The 16,474-nt window shown below is 37.3% G+C and overlaps 2 protein-coding genes across 5 annotated transcripts; one reads left to right on the top strand and one right to left on the bottom strand.

The window, feature by feature from the left end:
* The first annotated feature begins 505 nt into the window (after positions 1-505).
* Positions 506-3,044, top strand: LOC121811049 (ethylene-responsive transcription factor RAP2-7-like). 3 transcript variants are annotated; one of them, XM_042211818.1, is made up of 9 exons: positions 510-846; positions 941-966; positions 1,048-1,078; positions 1,148-1,232; positions 1,325-1,470; positions 1,694-1,794; positions 1,929-2,044; positions 2,255-2,389; positions 2,608-3,044. In XM_042211818.1, the coding sequence occupies exons 1-9, from the start codon at positions 614-616 to the stop codon at positions 2,800-2,802; spliced, it is 1,068 nt and encodes a 355-aa protein (XP_042067752.1). In that variant the 5' UTR covers positions 510-613; the 3' UTR covers positions 2,803-3,044. The 3 variants fall into 3 exon arrangements, with proteins under 3 accessions (XP_042067751.1, XP_042067750.1, XP_042067752.1); XM_042211817.1 differs by having other exon boundaries at positions 506-846; positions 1,048-1,232; positions 2,264-2,389; XM_042211816.1 differs by having other exon boundaries at positions 506-846; positions 1,048-1,232.
* Positions 3,045-3,232: 188 nt separating this feature from the next.
* Positions 3,233-11,804, bottom strand: LOC121811048. Of its 2 annotated transcripts, none has more exons than XM_042211815.1 (14): positions 11,671-11,804; positions 10,930-11,028; positions 9,643-9,770; positions 9,383-9,536; positions 9,178-9,287; positions 8,424-8,507; positions 8,304-8,352; positions 8,062-8,153; positions 7,410-7,557; positions 7,047-7,126; positions 5,600-6,975; positions 4,988-5,101; positions 4,137-4,890; positions 3,233-3,618 (listed from the first exon to the last, which is right to left on the bottom strand). In XM_042211815.1, exons 2-13 carry the CDS (start codon positions 11,020-11,022, stop codon positions 4,322-4,324), a joined length of 2,997 nt encoding a protein of 998 aa, XP_042067749.1. In that variant the 5' UTR covers positions 11,023-11,028; positions 11,671-11,804; the 3' UTR covers positions 3,233-3,618; positions 4,137-4,321. The 2 variants fall into 2 exon arrangements, with proteins under 2 accessions (XP_042067749.1, XP_042067748.1); XM_042211814.1 differs by having other exon boundaries at positions 11,611-11,741.
* Positions 11,805-16,474: the final 4,670 nt, after the last annotated feature.

Below are 16,474 nucleotides of genomic sequence, written 5' to 3'. Positions count from 1 at the left end.
GCAATTGCAGTAAGGGGCTCGCTTTAAATATGCAATATGTGATGTGAGTTGTGTAAATCCTATTGATATAAATGGAAAATCAGAGTAATATTTTTGTGGAGATCCAAAGAGAAAATCGTGGCAAATTTTTAGAAAATGAGGAAATAATTAATGAAACTAAATATAAGAAATACGCTAATTTTTTTTCAAAATTTGTAATTTCAGAAATTAATAAAAAAACAAATAGAGTGAGCCATGGGGAACCGCTGTGTCCGGATTATTATCTTAATTTTTAAAGGTGGTGTTCGATTTTCAAGATAAAATAATACCTATGGGGTTTTATGACTAATTATCCCATGATTATATATTTAGAATTGAATTGTAGGGTTGAATCTCATTAACCAAACATACTATAAATTTAATCTCGGATACAATCTTGCAACGTCCCAAAGAGTAATAGTAATTTGTAATTGTTAGTTTCCCATGCCTCGTGATTGAAACTCACTACTACTTTGGTTGAGCGACCACACTTCACATATAAATGCATACAATTGAGGACTGGTTTTCAAAACCTTTTTAGATTGTTGAATTTAGAAAACCAACTACAGTCTACTCCTCCGATCACCAACTATAGATGTTTGATCTCAATCTGAACAACTGCGATGGGCGGTCGGTGGAATCCAGCTCTAGCAACGACGACACGTGCTCCAGACGCGCCTCCTCTGCCCTCGTGACTCGAGACCTGTTCCCGCTGAGTGCGGTGCAAGCGCAAGCGAGGAAGGGGCGGCGGGGGCCGAGGTCTCGAAGCTCTCAGTATAGAGGGGTCACTTTTTACAGGAGGACTGGCAGATGGGAGTCTCATATATGGTCTTTTTCATTTTTCATGTCTTCATATTTTAGCTCATTCATTTGATTCTCTCCTCTCCTTGATTTTTTTGTTGCCATTTACTCTGTCATTCAGGGACTGCGGGAAACAAGTTTATTTGGGTGAGATTATTACTATTTTATTAAGTGTTTGTCATTTTCTCTTCTAATTTTGGAATTTTTGTTGAATCTTATTATGTGTAGGTGGATTTGATACAGCTCTTGCTGCTGCTAGGTTAGACCTTATAACTCTCATAAACATACTCATTTTGATCAAGTTTGTAAACCTCTCTGATTGTATCAGAGCGTATGATAGAGCTGCAATTAAGTTCCGAGGTGTTGAAGCTGATATTAACTTTAATCTCACTGATTATGCTGATATGAATCAGGTGCCTTTTCTTGTTTTTCGTTTCCAATCTCGGACTTCTTATCGTAAGATGATGTTGATGGAGTATTATTTGCAATGATGTTGGGGTTGCAGGTGATGAATCTGCCCAAAGAAGAATTTGTGCAGATGCTTCGTCGCCAGAGCAGTGGAGTTGCAAGAGGGGGTTCTAAAATTAGAGGAGTCGCATTCCAAAAAGGTGGACGTTGGGAGGCTCGAACGGGGGAGTTTCTTGGGAAGAAGTAAGAGACATTTGATCCAAGGAAACACTAAGTTTTGGTAAAATGAATTTGCACCTACAATTGAAACCATTACCAAGTTATACCATGGCATCTTGAGTGAACTGAGGCAAATTGTGTGAATTCGAATTTACATAGTGAAGTAGAAGCTGCAAATGATTACACGTTTCTGTGAGTTTGCCTCATCAAACTCATTTTTATCCCTTTTGGTGTTGTACCAAATCAGGTATGAGAAGGCAGCCATCGTGTGCAATGGAAGTGACACTGTCACCAGCTTTGAGTCAACCAAAAACAACAGTGAGGCAGTCTCTGAACTGCACAACGGAGGTAACTAGTGCTTTAAATGTTTTTCTTGCACCGCTCTTGTTGAATTCATTGATGGTATTTTTAGCTTTAGACTCCCGTTTCAACCTTTGTGTGGCTCGACTGTTTGCTTGAAATTCACATTTCTCTTAAAACAGGTAGCCAACATGATCTTAATCTAAATTTGGGGATGTCTGTATCTTCTCCAAAGAAGAGTGGATGTCTGGATTCTTTAAAGCTTCATCATGACGCCCAAACCACAAGAACATTGATGGTATTCTGAACTTCAATAGTTAAAGAACATATGTTCAGAACTCAAGTTTCTGTGTTTTTTTTGTTTTGGTTTATATCTTTTATGACTCAGCTATGATTATGGTGAAGAACCTGTCCAATGAAACACCGATTTTATGTTAATTCCTCCAGTTTCATTTGCTAATTCTTGATTAAAAGTGATTTTAGGATTTTGATAGATGTGTTATCCAAGTTTCTGCAGCTACACGGGGGGAACTCTGCTGCCTCAGACATTATGTCTAACCTTCCACTCGAAGGAGTACCAGTAACATCACAACATCCTACTTTGTGTAGTGGTGTAGATCCTCGGTTTGTTCCCAACAATGAGGTAACATGCCGTTGTTTTTGTTTTTGCTTAGTCGACAAATCAGTCATAGCATTTCGAAGACTGTGCTCTCTGATCATCTCATTGAGTACATCCAAAATTACAAGATTGAAAAACTGTATTCGCCGTGCTCTTTATGGTAGACCGTGGCATTGTGCATTCGATGAGTTTAAATACAGAAGAAGATATAGGTGTTGACTTGTAGTCTTGAATGAATGCAGGAAAGGGAAAAAAGTGCTCAACTGGAACTGGGAAACTTGGCTTGGAGAATGAATAGGCACGATCAAACGGCTGCTGCAGCATCATCAGGATTCTCATCACCAGCTCCCTTGGGTCCTGCTTCTCCAGTTCCATACGATTATGCTAACACATTTGCATATTACTCTTGGTTGAAGCCATATCTGCCACCACCTTAGTCTTAATGTGGATGCCATGTAGTAATAGGGGATCATCGTCTTTTTTGCTCTTTTCTTTTATTTCAAGGTAAAGAGGTTTATAATGTAGAGGAAGCCATAGATCAGTGGCAGACGTAGAAAACAAATATCGAGGAGCTACACAAACTTACAGCCTATACTATTCAATTTATTTGATGTACATATGTGGCACATGGCCATCACTCTTTTAGTATTCTATATGTAAGGTTCGACTTAATATTCTACTTCCGTCCACAATCAATAGTCCTATTTTTTTCATTTTGGGTTGGCATTCTACCAAGCCTGTGCTCCATTGTCAACGTTCTGGACTCTCGGAGCAATTCCAGCAGACCACAGGCGTTGTGCACTGTTTTGTTCGCGATTACGACTCCAACTACTACACTTTGTAATCTTAACCTCTTTTGAGCCTTTGTTCACTATGAAAACTGAATGGAATACTATTGTAGCTATAAAAATATAGTCTGGACTGCGGATGACCTTATGCAGTTGTTGAGAGATGCATTTCATAATCCCCAGTTTCGCATAAGTCACCTAAACCACGTCTCATTTTCATTCTCCTACCTCTTTCTATGTTTAAACAAATATGCGACAAAGTTCAGGTACCATCTTGAACGATCATGCTTCTTACTCTCTCCCGCCTCTCTGACTATGCTCCCATCTGACTGTAAAGCAACGCATCAATCTGAATCAGTCTCTCTGGCTGAGATGAAACTTAAGACCCGGACGCCGCTGGGATTCCCATGGATAACATAGGCCTAGCAGCACTCGCACTGAGCTTCAGTCTCAGAGAACTCTCACCTGAAATTTCTGACAAAGGTTAGGAAAAGATCGCCATGCCATTAATAAAAGTCAAAACAAATAGGATTCCTGTCAAGAGTTTAGCCAAAGTTAAATATCTTCAAACTCGATCGTTTATCATTATTGCTGTATATTGTATATTTCAAAATGACGAGTTTTAGCTACTTCATCCCGCAACAAATATCTTCCTTTTCAGTCAGTCCCAACAAAGATATCGCACTTCCATTTTTGTAAAAAGTAAAGCATCACTAATACATTCAGCTACATTTTCTCTCTCTTCATTAACACCTGAATTAACTTTTTCTTCCTCTAGGAATACATTCAGCTACATTTTCTCTACTAAACAACCGCTCCTAAAATCTTGTGCCACCCAATAGTGTAACATTGTTCCTGAACGTTAGAAATCAGTTTTCCCACCTCTTCACATAGCTCATAATAAATGAGACAGAAGCTACTTTATTGTAGATAGATATTATATAACATCCATCACAGGAAACTAAAATTAGTCAAAAGTTTACCTGCTGGCTTCTGGACTCCATGTGAGAAGATTTGATCCTCCACCAACCTGAAAGTAGCGGAGTCAGACTAATCATGTCAGAGTAAACTGTTGTGAGTTTCATAGGCACCACATTCAAATGGAGAACTTCAGGCATCAATGTCGGATATGATCATATATTTCATCACTGATATAATAATCTCCAAATCAAATCCCATAAGCTCCATTGTATATATTGCTAGAACCTGGCATCCTCATCTTGGATTCTTCATAGCCACCGTATAAATTGCTGCTAAGTCTCAACCTCTCGGCTCTGAGCAGTTCATCTATACTCAAATTATTCATACTCTGGGATTCATTCCACCCATCCCATTGACCATTAGAAGTTGCTCCATTTCTATACTGCTGAAGGTTGAATTGGGAAAATGGAGAGTGATTATTGGTTAGTGTCTGCTCGGCAACCCTAGAAGGAATTCCATGAGTATCACCAAGGGTAGAAAGATTGTCGCCCAGGTCACTAAATCTTTGGTTGTGATGTGGAGGAAAAGATCTTTGTAAAATTGATTGGAATCTGGCCTCATCATATGCATTGAACTGTGGAGAAAAATTGGATCTTATGTCTAGGCCCATATTGTTGATGCCACTTGCAAATGTCCCTTTGCCAACAGCCAAAATTGCAGGATCCATAAATTCTATATCACCATTAGAATAAGTATCACCACTTGGGGGTGTTTGATACTGATTTCTTAATAAAGAGGTAGCCTCAACTGCATGACCTGCAAATACAAAGTACGAGTAATTATCCAAAACCGAATAGCTTCCGAATACTTTATGCATACAACGTTAAATTGACCCATTAAAAACATTTCTAACCAGAGTGTGATTCAAAAAATTGCTCTGTCCGTGCGTGAGAAGTAAAGCCTGGAGGTGCTGCTGCCCTACTAGGCGCTGAAAATCCTGGAGGTGCAGATACATGAGGCCTTGAAACTGTTCAAGGGCATAAGAGTTAGGGGGTACCACATCAAACAAATTAATTGTTATTTAATTTGAGAAAGCATAAACAATTAGCAAGGTTAAATGTTTGTGCAGCAATATCATCTATGATAGACCTAGCCTAAACTAATAAGCCATCTCCATTTAAGAAATCACGCTAAATAAAAAGATGAAGATAAAGGTCATAAGATGCTTTTTGTGTAATAGAAAAAGAAATGGTGATGGTTACAGCCCATGGATTGTTTAAGCTAATAAAGTTGCAAAATGGGTGGATCAGATAAGAAATAGGTCTCTAATTCTATAGTGATACAGATCAAGAGCCATATGCCACTCCAAGAGGGATGAACAAGCAATCAAATTATACATGTCCACATTACTAAATAAACAGTGATATTCAAGATTTTGCATAATATGAAACCCCAAAGAAAAGTAAAAATGATACTGAAATAGTCCTTAAGAGAATTTTGAATTAGCATTTAGTCATTAACTTACTAGGAAGCTTGTTGGAAGAATAATGAGAAACGTTGTTAGCAAAATAATCTTGTTCTGTGCCACTGGAAACAGGTAAACCATTTGTACTAACAAACTTCTCAACATGGAATCTGTTGCTGCCTGAGAAATTATGGCCAAAAAGATGCTGCTTCAAGGCTTGTTCATGGTAATCAATAGATTGTTCAGGAAAATGGCTCATAGCTTCCTCCTCTCTAGCAAATGAAAATCTTGATTGACTGCTATTCTGAGTTTTCCAGGAACCTGGTGCTCCAAAAGACCCCTGCCGTCTATCAGTTTCACCTATCAACTTAGCCAGGTTCTGAGGTGAACTTACAGACTCATCCCATGAGTCAAAGTCCAGTGACAAAATATTTGATATGATGCTGCTCTCCCCTGTATCAATAGCAGGCACACCACTGCCTACTTCAGTTTCATATCTCGCAAGCTGAGACATTTTCTCTTTTCTGAGAGACAAATTGGAATTTTCAGCACCATTATTGAATGTATTCTCCAGATACACACTTGGAGAATTAGAATTTGATACCATCAAGTTACCACTTCTATGTACAGCCTGGCTATCAAAACCAATGCCGGTTAAACCATTAGCATTGTCGAATGCAGGAGAAATAAAATTAGAACGCTTTAGATTAAGTGCATCAAAAAACTCTGGTGTTATACTGGAAGCAATCTCAGGATCCTTAATCCTCTGGCTATGAAAAGATAACAAATCATTGTTCAGTTCAGGCAAGTCGGTTTTAGTTTCTTCATCAGGCCTTCCCAATCTAGAATCAGACTGGACACTTGCAACGTGTACCACATCAGTGGTACTCTTAACTTCTCCAGAAGTCTCACAAACTGATGATTCTCTAATTTGCTCAACATTGTTATTTTGCGAATGTTGATTTTCTTGAATGCTCAATGATAATACATCAGAGTACACATTCTCCATGTTATTGTCTATGTAGTCCTTAGGATCTTTATCTGATACAAGTCCGTTAGATGAAGCAGAAGAATCAACTATATTAGAAGTATTTAGAATTGATCTCGTTCTAGGTGGGCTATGAAGCTGGCTGCTCAAGGGCACACTGGTGGTGTATGCAGGTGTCGAGGAAGTGTCAGAAACAATACTTCCATCTCTATTTGCTTCTTTCTTTACTGGCCCAGAAGTTTCTGTGTTACTTTTCTCGAGAGAAATGCTGCTTCCTTCATTGGGCACCCTTTTCTTCCCAGTGTCATTCTGAAGTGAAGAAACTTGACTTGGGGCTGATTTAGAAAATGCTGCTGGACCACTACACATGTCATTTTTCTGATTAGATGGTCTGCTGGAACTCGATGTGCTTGTCAGCAAAAGTTGATTACCAGATGGACGTACACCCCTGATCAAGACAATATTCAGTAAGGCTAGCAAGAAAGAATAGGAGACAACTATCACAAGAGGATGACATACCATGATGCTCCAGCTGGTAGAGCAGTAGATATCCCTGAGCTACTACTTGGTGGAGAATTTCTAGTACACATTACTGAATTCTGTTGGAGTAATGAAACACAAGTAAGGAAGTACAGAATCTAAGATTATTAGAACAACTTTTCATTCATATTTTCACATGTTTTCATGAATATGATGCATGAGAAATTGAAAATCCCTAAAAATATGGTTCAAATGAACTTCATGGGGCTAGATACAACACTAAATCAAGAAAGAACAAAAAATTGAAACTAGAAATCAGATAAAACTGGAAGAAGAAATCACATTACTGAAAGACAGATAAGCATATCTGCTGGGGTGAAGGAAATAATGATGAAATCTTACATTTGTATTAATAGCAGTTTTAGCAAGAGGCTTCACCGAAGACGTCGAGCTGTTATTATTGCAGTAATCATCTCCTGGAGGAGGTAATACGTTTCCTGAACGCCGTTGGATACTAATTGAGGAACTGGTGACTTGTTGGATTCTACTCCTTTAGATCATTATGTAAGAGAACAGATATTTGAGAACAAAAATAAGACAAGAAAAGTACAGGAGAAGAGGCAAAACTCAACACGCTATCCAGGACATCCTGAAGTAATATTTCAGTAATGCAAGAATTTTCTTCCGTAAAGTACTCAGGACACGAAAATGACGCTTCAATATTATGATATTCAACCATCACTTGAAACTCTGCCATATAAAGGACAATATACGATGGAGAAAAGAAGGTCAATGAATGAATGGAGAAACGAAGGTCAATGAATACTTGATCTACTTGTTTAAAAATAACAACAGAAACAAATAGTACTACTTTCCAGATGTGTAGACCACAATATGATAAAACTAATGCCAAGAATACACAAACTCCAACTTCAGGGGGGTGGGTTACCCACACGTTCACCAAATCAAAAGAAGCAAATATAGCATAAGGAAAATTACAGAAAAGAAAATTGGTGCAAAGAATACAACTAACATCATTCACACACAGAAATACCTTGTGTGTTCAGATATGACTTCATCCTTCGTAAAACTATCATCTTGTGAGCCAATGTCATGCAAATACAGACAATCTGGGTTGCTGCAAGGCTGTACCAACACGTAAGACCATGATCAGGTGATAGCCCATGTGATTCAATAAGCTTTGGGTTCATAACTGGGTATGTGTACTATGAGCGAACATATTGCTGCTGTGAGATTGTGCCACAATCTAACTTATAAAATGCTAAGAAGCCGTACCATATTTCTCAGCCATGCATGACAGTATTTTGTGGTCCCAAAGCATGCCCTGCAGCCAGCGTTATTAGAGAGTCAAATATTACTAAAATGTCTACAACATAAATGAAGGATGTCACCCACCTCAATGGTTTACCATCCAGAGCAAATCCATGTACCAGCTGAATACATCGGACTGCCTCCTCCTCCTTTGAATATGTTATATATCTATGACAAAAAGGAGAGAGGGACCAAATAAGAAATAAGTAAACAATGATATGTATGTATAATTCATTGATCCCAGAGAAACAAGGCTTTTTTTGGGGAGGGGGGGGGGGGTTGGGATGTTAGAGATTTTAAGGAATCAGAAGGGACTCCTACTTTCCTTTCCTTAATTCGCTAAAGGGGATAGGACCTAGGAGTGATAGTAAATAACTAGTTTCCATTTCTATCACCTACAACCCTCTTGCTGAAATACAAATAATTATAGTAACACTCCAACCCCTCAATTGAACCCATTTAACACAGTCCTTCCACCCACCCTCCTACCCCTAAACAAAAAGATATATCAAAAATCTTAAATGGTATGACACTTCACACAAGAACTATAATATCACATAAGCAACCTAAGCAACAAAATTTTAGACTGAAGTTTGCCATAAGATATTGTTAAGCTTAATGCATAACAAAGTAAAACCACTTTTCATCAGAGTTTCACAATCATGAGGAACTCGTGATTTAACAGAACCAGATAATTTTGCACCTTAGGTTCTAAACCGCCCAACAGTAAACAAGTTCATCAAGAAATTGTGCAATATGTGCACCCAAAGAACAATCATATAAATTTGCAACAAAATTTGGAAATTATCGAATAAAACTCTAAAACTTAGGGACCTACACACTGCATGTACTATTTGCAAACTGTTGTATAGTCCCAGTCGCTGTTCGAGATATTGACACCTTCAGCACCTTCCCATACTGACCAAAATATTCTCTGCGCTGAAGTAGCTGGCAACCAAAATGAATAACAATTAGAATGGTCACAAAATATAAAAATATGGAAGAGGAATAGAATAGGAGCAAAAGAATAGGGTAGTAATTACATCATCATCAGCAAAATGCAGTGGCAGACCCACAACATACACAAGATTCCTCTGAATGACTCGTACACTGCCAAGTTGCTTCCGTCCTTCCAAGCCTTTGCTCTTTCCCTTCTGTGACTTTACCTTTTTCTCCACACTCATCTCTGACACCAATCTGTCAAATCATCACACATTCAATTTAGGGCACTATAATATACGCCCTTATGGCTCGAGACTTAAAAGAATTGTAGAGAATTCACGTAACAACAAACAGAACTTACCTTTCACATTTTGCAGTTGTTCCAACAATCTTTTCTTTGTTATAAGCAGTACGACATGCTGGACAGCGCCCTTCAGTCTCATCTTTCTCAGCCATATCCATAATATGATGCCAACACCAAACACAAATCTGTAGAAATATTGCAAAAGATTCATACATCCAACATTAGCAGAAATATTCAGCAAGAACAACAAAAATGACACTATTGTTGTCCAGTGCATAGATGGTATAGGATTCGCATTTGAACAGATACACTACTAAGAAAAATATTTCTATCAAAAGGAATAGAATGGTGACGCCCTGAAGAAGTAACAACCACGAGTCAAGTAACAACCAACAAAAAGAATGATCATAAAAAGGTAGTCACACACCTCACATGAGAAATGAAATGACATTCACCAGCAAATTGACAAGTAAATGTAGGGTAGCCTTGAATCCAGGAATGCGATTAAATAAACTCGAGTTTGGCTCTTCAGAAATCAATATGCAAGTAAAAATACTCAAATATAAACATTAAGAATGATAAAAGGATAAATTAATTAACTATATCCCCGATCAAAGAAAATGTTCCTATGGTCGCTCCATTTTCAGCATGGGATTAACTAACCTACGCCTTAAAGTATCTAAAGGTATGATTAGCAATGCAAAGTAATGATTTTTAAATACATGCAACAGGAACGAGATAAAATGTGAAATCCAGGATCCCAGGCAGATTAAAGATTAAAAAGTTATAATGTAAGAAAGGAAGTTTCATCACCTAAGCAAGTGTACAACAAAGAGTAATGTTCTTTTTTATTTTTTCTGTACCTCTTTCCCTCTATTTCTTCTGTTTCTTTTCCCATTATAACTAGAAAATTTAGAACCTTTGAGCAATACTGGCTCGGAAGGAATTTTGCTCATTAATTAAAGAAAGTAATCATGTGAGCATTTTTGTAATTATTTTAAACATCCTCAAAAAAATTGTAACTGCATCTTCATCTCAGCCTCTTCTAATATAATTCCTTAGCCACCTACAAAAGTAATTGTATGCAACATATTTCCAGACCTGACACTATCAATATGAAAGAGAATGACACTCTCATAGAAATTTAAGCACCTTACAAGATCTTAAACTTGTAATTCAATCCAACTCTTATACATGAAGGCCGTAAGTTACATCTAGAGAGACATAGGCACAGTGCAATGACCATGACTGGCAGTCATGGCTCATACATTAATGAGGGTCAGGGGGCAAGAAGCATGGACTTAATTTGCAAAATGAAATAATGACATGGAACTTTAGTAGTACCTCATAGCCACACTTGCAAGGCTTCAACTGCTGATCAGTTAAATCCATCTCCTCAGCACAGAGGGGGCAAGTCTTCTCTCCTTCGTCGCTCATGGTTGGCTTAAGAGCATTATAGATCATACAAGTACTTATTAATTTGATTAGACCAGAAATACTTTCAAAGACTACGAACAGCAAAAGGTTGCCAAAATAATTATATGTAGTCCCACAAAAAGTAACAGTTCAAATGTTCAATTAAATGAAGATCAACAATTCAGTAGAAGCATGCAATACATTGAACAAAACAAAATCCAAATCTTGGGAAGACATACTTAATTAAATCAGTACCAAAATCACTTTACATACCCAATACAAAGTCAAACCCATAGTCACTTTTTCCCATAACCATAAAAGTTCACATACTTTCCCAACTAAAAATCAACCATGGGAAAACAAATCTTACATTAATTAAGCTAATTCGATCCAATTCTAATCAAAATCAAATAAGTACAGAATAGAGAGAGGACGAAAATACACGCAAAACAATGGTCTGCATGAACAAGGTAAAATCAAATCAAAACCCTATAAAACAAAAATCAATGAAAAATTGATCCTTTTTGCACTCGATAGCAGCAATTGACCTCGATACACCCAATAAAATGAACAAAATTCAACCTTATTGATTAAAAAAATTGACTTTACCATCTGCGGCTAATGGAGCGATCCAGACAGATAAATGAGATTCGGTGACAGGGGACTTACAATGGATGATTGGATCGAAATGAAGGATCCGAGCACAGCGATGAAGAGATATAGAGAGAGAGCAACAAAGAATACTGTAGTCAGAGTGAGAAAGAGGAGAGGTTGGATTTGATGCTGTATCAATTTATGCAGGCTGTGACTGTTACCAATCGGGTCGGATGCGGACCCGAATATCTCCATCCTAACTTTTATTATTGCGAGTAATGCTATTTGTTTATTCATGTATCTTATTTTTTTTTATGTTAAGAGCATCAACAATGGCACCCGTCTCGGCGGAATTCCGATCGGTGTGCCGGAATTTCGGGTCGATGTCCGCCATTGTGCATGGTATACACGGATACAGAATTCCGCCTTCGCGGAGTTACGCAGAATTCCGTCGTGACGGGCGTGCAGACGTCCGCCATTGCGTTGACTCCCACGGACGTCCGAACGGAATTCCCGTTAATTGCATTAATTTTTTAAAAAAATTTCTATATATACGGCTCGTTGAACTGCATTTCATTCGCACCACTTGTTTTAACAAGTTTCTCTCTCTACATTTCTTTTATATATCCGGAATGGCTAGTAGTGGTAGTGGTGGGCATTATGAACACATGATGAGTCTGATTCATGCACGTGTGCGGGAATCAGCGGAGAGGGAGGAACAAGCAGCCTTGGCGCCGGCAGTACCTCGACCCATCCATCGTCAAACTATAATACCCCGGGACCACCTCGCTGCCCACGCTCGGTTGTATGAGGATTACTTTGCGCTGGAGCCACGGTTTGAGGAGAACCTGTTCCGGCGACGGTTTAGGATGCATCGTCCGCTCTTTCTGCGTATCGTGGGGGCTTTGGAGCGTCGATACGGGTATTTCAGGGTGCGGGAGGATACGGCTGGTAAACCCGGCCACACGCCGATTCAGAAGTACACTGTCGCAATCAGGCAGCTGGCATACGGGTACCTCCACAATCGGCCGACATGTTCGACGAGTACCTCCACATCGGCGAGACGACTGCCCGCGATTGCCTAAAGTATTTTTGTAAGGGCGTTAGGGAGATATTCGAGGATAGGTATCTTCGGAGGCCGACCCCCAAAGATTGTCAGGCTCTGCTGGATATGCACGGGAATCAGCACGGGTTTCCGGGGATGTTAGGCAGCATAGATTGTATGCACTGGGAATGGAAGAACTGCCCCGCTGCTTGGAAAGGGATGTACACTACTGGTTTCAAGGCCAAGAATCCCACGATGATCCTTGAAGCGGTAGCTGACTACCGGCTGTGGATTTGGCATGCCTATTTTGGGGTAGATGGGTCTAACAACGACATCAACGTCCTCCAGTCGTCGCCCCTTTTCAACGAACAGTGCATGGGCGTTGGTCCGGCCGTCAACTTCGTCGCCAACGGCAACCAGCACAATATGAGCTATTATTTGGCGGATGTGATATACCCTATGTGGCCCGTCTTTGTGAAGACGATCAGATGCCCAGCAGATGAAAAGAAGATATATTTTGCGGGTCGCCAGGAGGCAGCGCGCAAAGATGTGGAGCGGGCATTTGGTGTGCTCCAGGCTCGATGAGCGGCAGTGAAGGGTCCAACACGGCTGTGATATGTTGACAGCATCGCCGACATCATGTACGCATGTATTATCATGCACAACATGATTGTCGAAAATGAAGGTCCAGCGCTGACTGATTGGACCAATGATGATGCTGGTGCAGCGGGTCCAAGCCACGGCGTGGCCACTAGCAATGTACACATAGGGATACCCCATGACGATGTCGATCGAGTCCGTGCATTTGCCGACATGCGCCAAAGACAAGCCCATGTTCGGCTCCAGAATGATATTATCGAAGAAGTATGGCAGCGGATGGGTCGTCGTTGATGTAGTTTTTAATTATTGAAATGTTTGTTTTTTAATTTGGTGAAATGTACTTTTCTTTTTTTTTGTTTAATTCCGAAAATTGTTTAATTTGTGAATTTGTGATTTTTTTAATTGTGAGAAGTCATTCGGGAAGTCCTTGGGGATGTCCGTCACTGTGCAGTGGGAAGTCCTTATGACGTGTCAGTGCAGTGAGAAGTCCGTATGACGTGGCAGGAGGTGTTTTCGGGAATTCCGCAGGGAATTCCGCCGAGAAATCCGCACCACTGCTGATGCTCTAAACACGCCGTCCATCTAAAAAAACGGGAGTGTATTTTTCTCCATTGTAAAACGATTAAAAAATTTTATGATCTAAAATAATTTCAATTTATTATTAACATATAAATTTCAATTTTTTCTAGTTCTCAAATTATATTTATATAGTTTGTAATCCTAATTTGTTTGATTAACTTTCCTTAAAAGTCAATGTCATTATCTATACATATATAAAAGTTGAGTTTTGGGAGGTTTTGAATAACTATTTTGTGCAAGGGATGTAAATGCAATAAACAAAAACTACTAATTTTAAAATAAAAATAGATTTTAATTAAATAACTTTAGCTGTGGAAAATTTTAATGTAGCAGTTACGATCATTATTCCCATTGATTACTTTTAATTCATTTCATTTGGCAGTAAAACAATGTTCTTTTGGAATTGCCATTCTCAATTACTAATATGAGCCGGCAGTTACTTAATATTCAAAACAAATGTCACATTTAACAAATGCACCAAATGATGTAACCGCCTATTAAGATGTGACATTAAATTACCTTGATTTTGCATCTAATAATTTAATTATGCATCATTTTCATATACATAGTCAGAAATAATCTCAATTATTGACTCACAATTTAGTGAATGGCTCTGTACTATAGTCCATATCTTCGACGTTTTTTAAACTCCCAAATTAAGCTAATAATAATAATCAGTTAAAAGTATGAATTGAATATAATTATACCGATGATTTCTAACGTTTTTTATTTATGTCATAAATTAATATTTGTTTAATTACTATTAACTATAGAAATGTTCTTTCATTTTTGGGATGTATAGTTGCAATTGAAAAGTTTTAGAAATTATTGGTGATCTTTGTCTATAAATACTTGGTCTATCATTGTGGAGATCGTAAATGAGGCGGAGTAGGCGTCATGTGAGAGAGTGCAAGACGAAGAGCCAAAGATGTGAGTCGGAGGTAGTGGAGAGAGAGTTGTGCAAAAGATGGTAAAAGGAAAATAGCACTTTTAAATCTTATTTTGAAGATCATTCTATTTTAGTGATATTAGTTCATATCTAAGTATTTTCTTCATGTTAATTTGTTTTATTTTTCTGTCTAGGCTACAATATTTTGTATTTTACAAATAAAGAAATTACATAAGTTGTTGACTATCTATAATATTTTGAAACTACAGCTTCACAAATTCGTCGCCAACTTCTTCACTTCCATAATTTTCATGAAAAGAAAATCACCTAAAGTCAACGAAATGGCAAAAAAGAAAGCAAAGAAGACAAAATCATAAAATATCACATTCGTATTTGCACATATGCATACAACATAAACCATCAATTTAGAGATTAAGGAGAAAAATAAGGCTGAAGAAGAGTCAGCGGTAGATGTGGTTTGTGTTTTACTATATCTCTTTTCTCTATTTTGTTATTTTTATTATTGTATGGGTATGATTGTTTACAAATAAGTTTTTTCTTGACTTACTAACTTTTGTTTTATTGTTCTAATGTTTATACATGTGCATTTTTCATGAAAAGAAAAACACCTAAAGTCAACGAAATGGCGAAAAAGAAAGCAAAGAAGACAAAACCATAAAATATCACATTTGTATTTGCACATATGCATACAACATAAATCACCAATTCAGAGATTAAGGAGAAAAATAAGGCTCAAGAAGAGTCAGCGGTAGGTGTGGTTTGTGTTTTACTATATCTCTTTTCTCTATTTTGCTATTTTTATTATTGTATGGGTATGATTGTTTACAAATAAGTTTTTTCTTGACTAACTAACTTTTGTTTTATTGTTCTAATGTTTATACATGTGCATTTTTTTTTTGTTTATTATTTTTTTCTTTTCATGACGATGTCATTGTCCTAATTATATTTTTTAGCTGTATATTAAATATTTATATCAATTGAATATTTAGTAGTATTTTAATATTAAAGTGTGTATGTGTTATTGATGGTAATTTTCTTTGTTATAAAGACCAAGATAAGTGTTGTAATTAACAAATATTTCCATGTTGACTTAATTTAAAACTTATTTAATTTTAGATTTATAATTATCTAACATATTGTGACTATATCATATTACATTTTATTTTTTAATATTATGTAATCATGTTATTTTTTATTTTATTTAAATTAATTACAATGTCTAATTAATAAAACAAATTTTATCTTGTGTCGCGCATAGTGACATGGGAGTTTTGGAGGTATTTATGGAATAACAATTAGAGTTTTAGGGGTATTTATAGAATAAGCTTTTAAGCTTAAAGCTATAATTTCTGATGTCATAATCTTGCCATTTAAGAATAAAACCTACTATAATATAGACGTTGCCTTCCAAATTTTGTTGCTGCAGGCCATGAAGCTTTAAAATAATTTTAGCCTTGCCAGTTACACTATTAAAAAATTTGTAACTGCTAGAATTGTGTTAATAATAATTGTGTTCATTTCTTCATATATGTATCATTCAGCCTTATAATTGACACAGATATTACTATAATTATTACCATAATTTCTGAATTATTTATAGATGTGCATGGAGCCAAGAACGTGTGGTAACTGTTACTAATAGTTATAATATTGTATTCAATGGAAGGTGTGAAATGATTCAAAAAATAACTCCCAACCGTTTAGAAAAATCTAATATTTTGCCTCCATTCAATCATACATAATTT

Source organism: Salvia splendens, chromosome 7 (genome assembly GCF_004379255.2).
Source record: "Salvia splendens isolate huo1 chromosome 7, SspV2, whole genome shotgun sequence".
NCBI lineage: Eukaryota > Viridiplantae > Streptophyta > Magnoliopsida > Lamiales > Lamiaceae > Salvia > Salvia splendens.
Note: the sequence above shows the minus strand (reverse complement) of the source record. Positions and strands in the feature narration are given on the sequence as shown.

Coding starts and splice junctions, on each gene's coding strand:
- LOC121811048 (XM_042211814.1), bottom strand. Junction 7,558..8,061: donor GTCATATCTGAACACACAAG/GTATTTCTGTGT, acceptor AATGATCTAAAG/GAGTAGAATCCAACAAGTCA. Junction 7,127..7,409: donor AAACTGCTATTAATACAAAT/GTAAGATTTCAT, acceptor TTACTCCAACAG/AATTCAGTAATGTGTACTAG.
- LOC121811049 (XM_042211816.1), top strand. CDS start 614: ATGTTTGATCTCAATCTGAACAACTGCGATGGGCGGTCGGTGGAATCC. Junction 1,233..1,324: donor ATTATGCTGATATGAATCAG/GTGCCTTTTCTT, acceptor TTGGGGTTGCAG/GTGATGAATCTGCCCAAAGA. Junction 1,471..1,693: donor GGGGAGTTTCTTGGGAAGAA/GTAAGAGACATT, acceptor GTACCAAATCAG/GTATGAGAAGGCAGCCATCG.